The sequence below is a fragment of the Stegodyphus dumicola genome, chromosome 2, assembly GCF_044657685.1.
Source record: "Stegodyphus dumicola isolate Sdum_Otavi_A_Nest chromosome 2, ASM4465768v1".
Lineage (NCBI taxonomy): Eukaryota > Metazoa > Arthropoda > Arachnida > Araneae > Eresidae > Stegodyphus > Stegodyphus dumicola.
Genome location: NC_140769.1, coordinates 272,057,404 through 272,070,196, shown reverse-complemented (window position 1 = coordinate 272,070,196; position 12,793 = coordinate 272,057,404). Strand labels below are relative to the sequence as shown.

The following is a 12,793-nucleotide window of genomic DNA, read 5'->3' as shown; positions in this document are numbered from 1 at the left end:
GTTCTATTGACCATTTATCCCCCTACCAAAGCAATTTTTTCACAATATTTTGTTCCTAATATAATTATATTTTAAAAATAAAATTAATTAGAGTAATTTAATTTATATTTGTATTAAATAATTAAGTTAATAGAACATTTATATCTGTTTTTAACTATAGAACATTTCTAGAGTTTTGATAATATTTGTCGTATTAACTCCGCCGATGACAGATTGAGAAACGCTGAATTAAGGTATTTTCCTTTTGAATTAAATGCGAAACGAAACAGAATTTTGCTAATTACTAAAACTTTCGCTAGTTATTGTATTGTATCAACAGGTAGGAGGGGGTATCCTAAGATTTCAATAAAAGACGTGCTGCTGCACACCAATTTGTTTAAAATTATATCAATAAATTTAAATTAACAACATATATATTTGAAATTTGTCTACAGTATTTACATATTAACATAGTTCTTAACCTCCTTTATACCATTTGAGTTGTTAAGAATTTACAAAGGGAAGTTGGTTAATTTATTTATTAGGGTAATTAATATTTGTATTAAGGGATATTGCTTATTTCATTGTAATTTTGTTATACGTAATAACTTTTTTTTATGAAGTTGTTCTGCAGAGTAAAATTCTACGCAGTTTTTAAATTTAACGTTTGGTGTTCCCTTTAGCCATTTTTCCGGTACATTTAAAAGCCAGACGAAGGCTGACTGGCTATTATATAATAAAAGAAAGACTCTGTCTGTGTGTGTGTGTGTGTGTGTGTGCTTTCGTTTGTTCTGCACGTAAGCTAATAGACCCAGGGCAACAGAATTTGGTACATAGGTGAATCTAAATAAGAGGCCCGTGCACCTTGAAGCGATTTTTTCAAAATTCGAGTCGATTTTTTTTTTAAATTTTAGCTTTTTCTCATGAAATTGCATCATTTTGAACAGTTTCATTCTTTTAGAAATGTGGTTTTGGCAACAGTTTTTCATTCAATGCTTTGTATAGTGAACTGCTGACTGTTGAAAATATGAGATAAAATATTATTAATTATACACGCAACACGCACATCGCAATCTTCTTATTCTGACGCGCATGTGTCTCACCAGGTACCAACAGAAAGAATTTCCTTTTTTTCCCTTTTTCTCTTTATTAGCTAATGCCAAAGAGGTTTGTATATTTTGAATTATGTCATCCACAAAGCACAATTCTGATTGGTTATTGCTTTCTTGATTGATAGTTTCGTTCTTTTAGAAGTGTGGTTTTTGTCAACAGTTTTTCATTCATTGCTTTGGACTGGTTTTCTCTTGAAAATATGAGATTTATTGCTTATTTAATTGTAATTTTTTTATGTTTTTAAGTATATGTAATTTTAATTCTATAAAAAAAATTTTTGCATGATTTATTTTAGGAAACAAAGTTCTTAACTTCCTTTATACCATTTGAATTCTTAAGATTTTGCAACGGGAAGTTGGTTAATTTATTTATTAAGATAATTAATATTTGTGTTAAGGGATATTGTTTATTTCATTGCAATTTTTTATATATATATTACATTTTTATTAAAATTTCTGTTTTTTCTTTTTTTGATAAAGTTGTTCTGCAGAGTAAAATTCTGTGCAGTTTTTAAATTTAATGTAATGTTATTAGCATAAAATAATGCAAAGTATATAAAAGAATGATATACACATTATAAAATTTTAAATTCACTTTAGTCTGAATTGGAAATTTTTAAGTTAATGTTTACAAACAATTTACAGTGTCTCAGAAAAATGTTCGCGTGCTCATGACCTTCAGTGAAATATCTCTTTATTCATTAATAAAAATCAATATTTTAGAATGAAAATGTTTTAATAATATCTATAAACTTCTCTTAGCAAAACTACACCAATTATTTTATGAACATATTAAAACGTTTTTTTGGAAGAATCATTAATAAAAAAGTAACAAAAAAGTTACTTCACGAAAGTCTTCGTACGGTTTAAAGAAATCTGTGTATATTAGTAAATATTGTAGTATTTCCGTCAGTTAGTATTTTGTAATATATACTGTAGCATTTATGACAGCTTTTAAACGTCTGGGCATAGAGTTAACCAATTTATTTTCTTGTAATATCTACATCAATGTTCCTCCATTCTTCAATCATTACGTTTTTTAGTTCGGTTTTTCTTTTAATGCTATGTCTTCATACTCTAACTTCTAATTCTCTTGGGTTTAAATCTGGTTTCTGAGGTAATATTTTTAGAACTTGTGGATGATTATAGACATCCAAAAGGCAAACGTTGAGAGCCATGTTCTGACGATCGTTCCTCTGATAAAAAAATACAGTTATTTACAGTGTCCAAATTTTGGACGGATAATTTTAAATTATCCTTTAAAATATTTGAATAAATAGCATGGTTCATTGTGTGATCAATAAATACTAAATTATTTAATCCTGATGCTGACATGCACCCTCACGCTAGAACACCTCCACTGCTATTTTTTTACTGTTCCAAGCGAGATTTTGGGATTAAGTTCCTCATTTTCTTTTCTACATACATCCATTGGAATTAAAAATATTGAACTTGCTTTCGTCTGCGAATAAGGCATGATTCTAATGAGCTTCGGGCTTATTTACCATTGACTTTGAGAAGAAAAAAACCTAAGATTTATATTTTTTTGCACTTCCAAAATTTTTCATCGAGCAGAGCGCCCACATAATTCAGCTAATCTAAGCACTTGTCGAACAGTTGTAAGTGAAACTGAAGTAGGAAAATTTTCAGTAAATTCTGTAAAAATCTTTGCAACACTCAAACGTGAATTTTTTACAGATTTTCTAACTATAAATGTTTGATCACGTTGAGTTATAAGGTATTTCTATCGCCTTTGTAGTGTAGTGGTCAGCAAGCTCGGCGCGCATTCGAGGTTCGAGTCCCGGCGAAGGCACTGCCTCTCCTGCTTCGAAATAACCTAATGACTCTACAATGGAGTCCGATCTAAAAGGGTGGATGAATATGATTCTCCACACCCAGGATTTGGCTACTGGTTCCCTAAAACCACAGTCGCTATTTAAAGGGGGTATATAAGTTATCTTTCCTGCCTTCTTAGCGTGCCTTCGTGGTGTAGTGGTCTGTATGCTGGGAGCGTATCCAGAGGCGAAGGCGTTGCTCATTTTTCATCTTTCATGCTTCCAAAAGATCCTAATGTTTCTATAAGCTTAGAGAATAAATTCTGAAACGGAATTTATCTACCTCTTTGAACCAAAGTCTCTTTGACGTCATGCAGAGCTGACTAAAACGAATTTTATTGGCTGTCGACTGTATTTATATGATGATTCTCCACCCCCAGGATTAGCGGCTTGGGTCCCCTAATCCACAGTCGCCCTTTAAAAGGGAGTGTATATCAGGTATTTCTCCCGCCTTCTTAGCATGCCTTCGTAGTGTAGTGGTCAACACGCTCGGCGCGCATTCGAGAGGCCCGTGGTTCGAGTCCTGGTGAAGGCTTTGCTCATTTTTCATCTCTCCTTCTTCGAAATAACCTAATGACTCTACAGAGTCACGCCGAATCGTCTTTGCCCGATAACATCTTCTTACTTTATTTTGGATCCAATTTTCTTCTTTAAAGCACTGTATCGCATACTGCACCGTATAATGGGATAAATTTACTAATTTAGCGATATCCCGAATCGAAATTCCATCCTTATAATAAAAAATGATCAATTTTTGAATGCTGTCCGTTGCTTCGTTTCGACTACAAGACATTTTTAAACATTAAATAAAATATAACCAAGTAAGCAAGGAAAAGATAAAGTCAAACAATTTTTTAAACGTCACCAAAATGAAATGAAATTTTGATCACTTTTGTGGCGTGTTTTATCTATGCTTCCTTACATTCTCAATTTTTGAAAAAGAAAATAAGTCAGTATTAAAAATTTAAAAGTTTGGTTTTATTCAAAAGTACATAGAGATCATATGAAAAAATATTAGGCTTTATAATTTCGGGTTATTGCGCTTTTTCTGCAAATTTTGAAAGTGTGCGAAAGCTTTTGTGAAACACTGTATACATCGGAGAGTCATTACTGAATTTCGCTTGGTTTATACGTATAGCATTATGTATATCTTCCTAGTGCCGATAAAAACAGACTCTAGTAGTGTCTACGTTGATAATGGTAAAACTAGTGAATCAATCTTTAAATTTCATTCTTAAATAGCTGAACTACCCGCGGTTGCCCAGGCTTGACGCAGAGTGAAGAGGTTTCAGTTAGGGAGATGGAAGCAGTTTTTTTTTTTAAATTCTCGGGTAAACTGATTTTCCTCAACAGCTCTCTGCAGTGCATCTCTAACACTGGTATCCAGATGTACAAGATCACTAGAGGATGCCCACAAAGGTCTTGTTTAGGACTAGTCTTTTGGAACCTAATTGCCAATTGAAATGTTTGTCCCCCACACGCTTTCCCAGGCCTATGCCGACGATTTCTTGTTGATCATGCAGAGCATAAGCCGCAGGGTAGTACAGGAATACTCAAGCAATTCACTTATATTGTTCAAAGAACGGGTGGATAAATTTCAACTGAAGATATCGATGCAAAAATGCAAAGCACTTTACATTCCAAACCCAGGAGCTTTGCTCAGAAATACTAGATACCCAAAAATAGGAATATGAAATACTCTTTTTCAAATTTTGTACTTTATCTATTCAGTTGACTTTTGGTAACTGTTGTAGTTTACTATTTCGCTCTTTCTTATTGTATTGTCTTTTTAAGTTGTATTCCTTCAAAATTGAAATAGTTTTCAAACGTATCAAGCCAAGAGGCATTAAAAACAAATAATCCTAAATCCACTGCTCTTGAAATTTAAGACTCACAGCGCCTACATTTCTCTTCGTTAATGAAGTCATCTTAACCAATGTTTGATCGCAAATTCACAAATGTACGTAGAGACTGGCAACTACTTTCAGTGGTAGTGAGCATGATCATATTGACGGCAACAGAAGAGTCAATAAAGTCATGACCACCAACCACTGGCAATTAAAGGTGAAATTCCATTGGGGAGGAAGGTGGAAATGAAAATGAAAAATTTTTAAAATGGGTAAAAAATTCTGAAAACAGAAGTTTTACAAAATTATTCATTACAACTGTGTGTATTCATTTTTAAAGAGTTAACGGCCACATTCTGTGGTATTAGGAAAAGTCGTCGCGGGCCATACCAAAAATCGCATGGAAAATGCACCAAAAAACGCATGGAAAAACACAAAAAAAGGCATGGAAAAACATAAAAAAAGCATGGAAAAACACTAAAAAACGCATGGAAGAAACAAAAACAAAACCCAAAAAAAAAAAAAAACCCGCATGGAAAAAACACCAAAAAACGCATGGAAAAACACCAAAAAAGGCATGGAAAAACATAAAAAGCATGGAAAAAACACTAAAAAACGCATGGGAGAAACACCAAAAAACGCATGGAAAAACACCAAAAAAGGCATGGAAAAACATAAAAAAGCATGGGAAAAACACTAAAAAACGCATGGAAAAAACACAAAAAAAAAACCGCATGGAAAAAACACCAAAAAACGCATGGAAAAACACCAAAAAAGGCATGGAAAAACATAAAAAAGCATGGAAAAAACACTAAAAAACGCATGGGAGAAACACCAAAAAACGCATGGAAAAACATAAAAAAGCATGGAAAAAACACTAAAAAATGCATGGGAGAAACACCAAAAAACGCATGGAAAAAACAAACAAAAAAAACTCGCATGGAAAAAATACCAAAAAACGCATGGAAAAACACCAAAAAAGGCATGGAAAAACATAAAAAAGCATGGAAAAAACACTAAAAAACGCATGGGAGAAACACCAAAAAAAACGCATGGAAAAACACCAAAAAAGGCATGGAAAAACATAAAAAAGCATGAAAAAAAAACACTAAAAAACGCATGGGAGAAACACCAAAAAACGCATGGAAAAAACAAAAAAAAAAACCGCATGGAAAAAACACCAAACATAAAAAAACACATGGAAAAAACGGAGGAAAAAGCATGGAAAAAACACCAAAAAACACATGGGAGAACACCAAAAAAACGCATGGAAAAACGAAAAAAAAAAAAAAAACCCGCATGGAAAAAACACCAAACATGGAAAAACACATGGAAAAAACGGGGGGGGGGAAAGCATGGAAAGAACACCAAAAAGCGCATGGAAAAAGGACCCGAGCCATGTGATGCACATGCCTGCTTCAAGACGATGCTCCTAGGGGTAGGTGATAAGTACAGTTGCAAGTATACATACATTTATAAATACGTTGGTCCTTACCTTCTTTAGCCTCTTCCTGTTTTTCATAAGTGAATTCAAGTTTTCTTCTCCTAGTTTCTCGAAGGCTTTGTTAGTGGGGACGAATATAGTAAACGACTTGTTCGTGCTTGTATCCAAGAAATGAGGCTCGAATTCTTGTACGTGATTAATAGCATCCGCCATCATGCTGAAAAATAAATTAGAATAAATGTCATTCAATAAAGTTAAAAACCTAACTTTAACCCCCTGCGCTCGAGAGGCGACTCTTGATCGCCACTCGGTTTGACCAGTGGTAACGATATTTATTAAGGTTTGGTTTGGGAAATATCGCCTTATGAGTGTATTCAACAATACATGCGTATATAAGAACTGCGAATCTCTCGACAATCGTAGCAAAAGGAATACTATTTTCAAAAATGCGGGGCCCAATAAGCATAGACTACGATGAGCTCGATTTTTCGTTTAAGAGCGAAATTACGTCTATGCATTGACGATAGATAGCAGGAAAGCATTGATGAAGATAGCTATGGAAATAAGAGATGTAAGAAGGCGAAAAATCAGTGTAATAAGATAATGAATGTAAAAGCGACAATGATTCCGCAGAAGAGACAAAAAATTCAGAATGAATAATGTGCACAAAATCCGAGCAAATACCGCAAATAATATCATTTGTAACCGGCGAAAAAGCCGTAGGTATCTTCAGACAAAGAACCATTAGATTTCTTTAACCCGGCGGAAGTCGCACCAAGAAAAGTTACTAGAGTGGGCGCGTGGGGTATCACATACCCCAATATTTAAAATACAATAAAAACAGTATTATTTAGTTTTAAAACTTTTTTTTTGTTCTCGTGTATTATAAATAAGTGAATAATAATTGGGTTTCAAAAAAATTAATTTCCGAAATAATCTTAGGATTAAAATTAAGATAAATGAAAATAATAAAAAAAAACAAACATCATGCCTGTAAGTTTCATTGCATCTCTAATACACCATGCTTATTTTATTTCTTCCCACTTTGAACGAAATACATTCATGTGTTCTTGGCACAGAATGTTTTCACATTTTAAATATTGCATTAACGTTCTTCTGTCCTTGGCGCGAGGGCAAAAAATTTATCACATCTTTCATATTTAGTTGTTTCTAATTTCATGTATTCGTTTTAATTCTTCGTCGAAACTTCTGCGTTGTTTTGCATGCAATACGTCAATTTCTTGGAAAAGTATTAATCTCTGATCTTTGTTCAATACTTTTTTTCATTAATTGTAAGGCTAAGTCCTTCAAAAACAGACTTCTGTTTCTGGTTGGTGGATTAGCAGTTGAATGTAATATAATTCAAGCATTTATTACAGCAACATTTAGTGCAGGAAAGAAAATTACCATTGGCCACCTCCTTGTTATTCTGGTAATTGAATAATTGGCTGACATTTCATCCCCCATATCCACTGCTCTTTTAGTCATATTATTCAAACATATAATTCCTGACGTTTTATTTTCTCCAATAGTATCATCTATAGTATGATCGTTATATAATGTTGAAAGCATAAGAACAGTTTTTCCTTTTTTAGGAACATCAGGAATTAATGTTTTATCTTTTTGGAAACCAAAACATTGTAGAAAATATTCTTAGTTTCATCTTCAGTTTCCGAAATGCAATCTTCATCGCTTTCAAATATTTCTAATAAGTCTCACATGCGTTGCATCTCCAGTTCATAGGGACTCATTCTTTTTACAATAATGCAGTTAGAAATTTTTAAGAATTTAATGTCAAGTACTTTAAAATCACTTGTGAGTAGAAATATTTACTGTTACACTCTAGAAATAAATTTCTGAACTAAATATTCAGTCAGAAAAACACTTACACGGACAGGCGCATGGGGTGTGTCATACCCCAGTTCCAACAAAATACCGATAAATATTTTTCTGAAACACACAGACAAAGAAAAAGCTGTTCTGAAAGTCAACCACAACTAGAAATTCAGCTACTAAAAGCATCACAGAATTTCAGTTTCACAAGTTAGGAATATTCCACTTTTATGTAGGGTTGGGGTATGATACACCCCACTGCCTTCCCGCGGGTTAAACGTGTGTGAAATTATTTTTAGTTAGCCGTAAAAAATTCGCCAAATGTACGAAAAATCGTCTCGAGTTGCTGGTTTACCCGAGCGAAAAAGGCCTCAAGCGCAAAGAGGCATTTTTATTCGCTTGTTTTCCCGCTGAACAAGTTTAATTTACTTAAGTCATTACATACAAAGGTATAAAAATTTAAGTTCACTTTAGACGGTTAAAAAAAATCACCAGACATATACGTTCTGTTGATGAATATTAGTCATACGTCTGTTTTCTCTTTATTTCCAAACTTAGTTTTGTTTTGTAAAAAACAAATTGTTGTTTAAAAGAAGTGTGAGGTGTTTGAAAGAAGTTTCTGATATTTTTAAGGAAGGAAAATAGAAAAAAGAGCTTCTTTTGAAAAAAGCTTTTATTTAAAACACATGAAATAATAAGCGAACTAGAAATGGAAAAATAATTTATAAGGTATTTTTTCCTCCTTTCGGCTTTGCCTTGTAAAGTTGTTACCGTGAAAGACCGAAATTGGAGAATGTTGACTTTCACCAGAGAATATCAACATTCACCAAATACGTCGGTGAAAGACTGAATATTTCACTACATTCTTGTATATTCGGACCCTCACCGGTGTATGTCGACAATCACAGATATGCTCTGGTGAAAGTCGAAAAGAGAGGTCATAAAGTGCCATAATAGTTTGTTGCAATAAATAAGATTTGAATGACATAATTTAGTAAGTTTTTAATGACTGTTATTTTATTTTCTCACTTAGAACGTACTGTATAATTAAGTAAGTTTTTAACTTCTATTATTTTCCTTTCTCGTTTTGATTGTATTGTGTGCTTTAGGTTCTCATGTTCTTAAGATCTTATTTCAAGTTTCAAGTGCGTTTATTCGCGACTGAATAATGGAGAGGAAAATATAATATTGTTATATGTTCAACATTCACCATTAGTACATGGTGAATGTCGACATTGACCGGTGTAAGTCAGAAATAAGAGTATTTGGAAAATATTTCGGACATACACCAAGAGACTACGTGAATGCTGACATTCACCGGTGAAAGTCGACATTCTCCCGATTTCGGTGTTTCACCGTAACAGAGTGTAACAGCTTAAATATTGTTATTAATCTCTCGTGCATTTGAAATAGATGAATAATAAATAATGTACAGTTTACTGGCAATATTGAAATGCAGGCTCGAGAGCTGCATGCATTTTCTCGAACGAAGCATGTAATTATTTTTTTTTTAAATAAGTTTTTAAAATATGTTTTATTTTCTTGTTTGTTTGTTGCCATTTTTTTTAGTGTTAAATAAAAGTTATTGCTGTGTTCCATCATTGGAGTTGCTTCATATCGCTAAAGAAGTATCACAAGAGTCATTAGGTTAATTGGTAACAGAAAAGATGAAAAATATGCAACCGCCTTCGCCAGGAATCGAACCACGGACCTCTGAAATACCGTCTCAGTGTGCAGAACCACTACACCACGAAGGCACGCTGGGAAAGTTGGAGAAATACTTTATATACTCCTTTTTTTAAAGGGCGACTAAGGTTTTAGGGGACGTAGTCGCCAAATCCTGGGTGCGGAGAATCATCATCCACAACACTTTTTTATTTCGGGCACCACTTGTAGAGTCATTAAGTTAATTGGAAGCAGAAAAGATGAAAAATATGCAACCGCCTTCGCCGGGAATCGAACCACGGACTTCTGAAATACCGGCTCAGTGTGCAGAACCACTACACCACGAAGGCACGAAATACCTTATAACGTTCGTGGTATAATTGGAAGCTGATTTCACGCATATTCGATAGGTCCAGGTTCGATTCCCAGCGAGGGCATTGCTCATTTCTTTCTTTTCCTTAATTCGAAAAATTCTATAAGAGTTCTACAGTGGCGCCCGAACTGAAAGATTGATGGATGATGATTCTTCACTATCAGAATCTGGCGACTGGGTCTCCTAATCCCCAGTCGCCCTTTATCCCTCTATAAGAACCTATATGTCCGTGCATATTAATATACATCAAAGAAATTATGGCAATTCTTACTGCAATATGAATGAAACAATCCTATTTAATAATATCGATCGGTAAAAGATGAATTTTAAATCTATGCACAAGAAAAGGAATCAGTTTATATAGCATGTAACTTTTAAGTTCTGTAATATTATATAGCGGTATATATAATATTATATAGCAGAATGCTGATTTTAGCATTATTTTTAAACGGAACTTCCCTTTAATACTGAACGTTTAGCAGGAAAAAAAGATTTTGTGTATCAAATAGCTCCTTGAAGAGAGCAAAACTGTAATTAACAGTAAAACTGTAACTAAGAGTAAACCGTATGAACATAAACATTTTAAAAAGCAATTTCGAAATGTCACGTGACAAAATGGTATTTAACACAACATTACATTAAAACTGCGCGAGATTAGAATAGCAAATGGAAGACTAGTGATTTTAAATAATAAATAAAATGTAAACCATATGTTAAGTAAATTCATTCATTTCAAAGAAATGTATTTAAGATACATGCCTGTATTCTTCTTTGCTGTGAAGCAGTTCCATGAGATTGTGACTTGGTGGCGTGAGAACCCTGTCGACTACGTGGAGAACGCCATTTTGGCCTTCTATATCAGATTCTTCAATAATGGCCGATTCGACGCCAATTTCCTAAAAAATAAATAACTTTTAGTGCATTTGATATAAAATACGCTTTTTTAATATTTGAATTTATTTTTTAAAATTCTTAATGTTCTAGCTTATTGATGGTCAAAGAGCTTCTCACCAATCTATTTTATTACGAGCTTCATATCATATCACGAAATGTTATTCAGTTCATTTTATTTTACTAATTACTCAAGCAGGAAATTTCTGTTGTATATTTGAAAGGGTTTGTATAGATCTGTCAGATTTGCTTCACGTTTATTCACTTCCAAACTTCAGCATTGGGAAGAAATTACAAAACGAAAGCAAAATTCTGTATTATATGCTTAGTACATAACATATAATTTAGACACTTATTTTAGTAGCTACAACAACGTAATTTAAAGTATATTAATTTACATAAATTAGATGTATTACAAAAATAAACTAACGATTTAGATTATGGAACCTATTTACTGCTTTCAAATGTGTCAGTTTATTCAAAAATTAAATCTTGATTAAACTCGAAAAATGAACTAATGTTCTGCCTTATGGTAATAACATTCGGAAAACTGGTCGTATCTGAAGCGCATGGAGGATGAATTAACTACTTTATTATTTGCTAATTAACTACTTTATATTATATAATCGGAAGCACTAACTTTATATTATATCCACGCGTATTTGATAGGTCCAGGTTTGATTCCCGGTGAGGGCATTACTCATTTTTTCCCTTTCCTTAATTCGAAAAATTCTATAAGAGTTCTACAGTGGCGCCCTAACTGAAAGATTGGTGGAGCAGCAATACTAGAATTTAGAGAAAATATCCACTTTTATGGGCTCAGTCACTGTCAGTGATGGTAATTGATGGTAATTAATTTAACAGGAAGAACTTTCTGAGAATCTTGGTTAACACTTGATGTTAATTCCTGTGGGCCGCTGCACATACTAATGCATCACACAAGTAGATGATAAACATAATATCTCTTTCTCGTAATTAACAAGATTTATTTTAGAACATGGCTCCTTTCCCGAATATTTTAATAGGCATGGCATCAGGAACACCGATCTCTTTGAAGAAACTGGGACCCTAGACCAGAGGTCCCTAACCTTTTTGTCCCTAAGAGCACATTCTAGAATATCTGTTGGACGGGGGCACCGTTTACGTTTTCAAGGTGAATTTATAGTTGGAGAGAGTTTAATAATACATGCACATACGAAAAGAGATCTGTCGCATTTCGCTTTGTGCTGATATCTGTGTTGGACATTTGAAACAGCAGAATAGTAATTAAGACACAATAACACGCCGAATAAATACTAATTCAGAAGGTCAAACAACAAAAATCAGCGTTAAGTTTACAAAATTTTCACAGGACTAGTTTCGATGGTTTTACCGAACCACCATCCTCAGCTGCAAAACCGCAAATGAAGAAGATAGGAAATAATGATTAGATAAGATAAGAAAGCCTGGACAAGAATAAGCAAGTGGCGCCATCTGTTGTTGAAACCAGAACTAAAACATAATTTCTTTAAAGGCCGAAGGCAAATTTGGATTGGAATTAGGATCGTTAACTAGAACAGAAAAATTTTTATGAATGTGAAATGCCTCTAGAAAATCCAGTTCTCCAAAGGAAGATGTTTTTTGAATAATTTTGGCAGTAGAATTGAAAGTGTGATTTTCGGACCAACAATGTTGAGCAACAGAAGACTTCTGTGTTTCCTTTTTTCTAACATATGCCTCATTTTCCTTGACGCTTGAGCCGTATATTGTGTTATGACTTCCGAAATTTAGATATATCCCACAAAAAAATGTTTTCAGCGACGAAACATGCATTG

At 33.6% G+C, this 12,793-nt stretch overlaps 2 protein-coding genes across 2 annotated transcripts in view; one reads left to right on the top strand and one right to left on the bottom strand.

Annotated features, from left to right (window-relative positions):
• Positions 1 to 12,793, bottom strand: part of LOC118204658 (transforming growth factor-beta-induced protein ig-h3-like) — a 209,892-nt gene that overhangs the window by 10,261 nt on the left and 186,838 nt on the right. Inside the window, exons 10-11 of the mRNA XM_085812155.1 lie at positions 10,848 to 10,984; positions 6,269 to 6,434 (exon numbers count right to left, since the gene is read on the bottom strand). Of these exons, the coding sequence (XP_085668281.1) occupies positions 6,269 to 6,434; positions 10,848 to 10,984 (303 nt within the window). The remainder of the gene's footprint in view (positions 1 to 6,268; positions 6,435 to 10,847; positions 10,985 to 12,793) is intronic.
• Positions 1 to 12,793, top strand: part of LOC118192998 (uncharacterized) — a 263,491-nt gene that overhangs the window by 218,066 nt on the left and 32,632 nt on the right. The gene's annotated exons all lie outside the window — the stretch shown is intronic.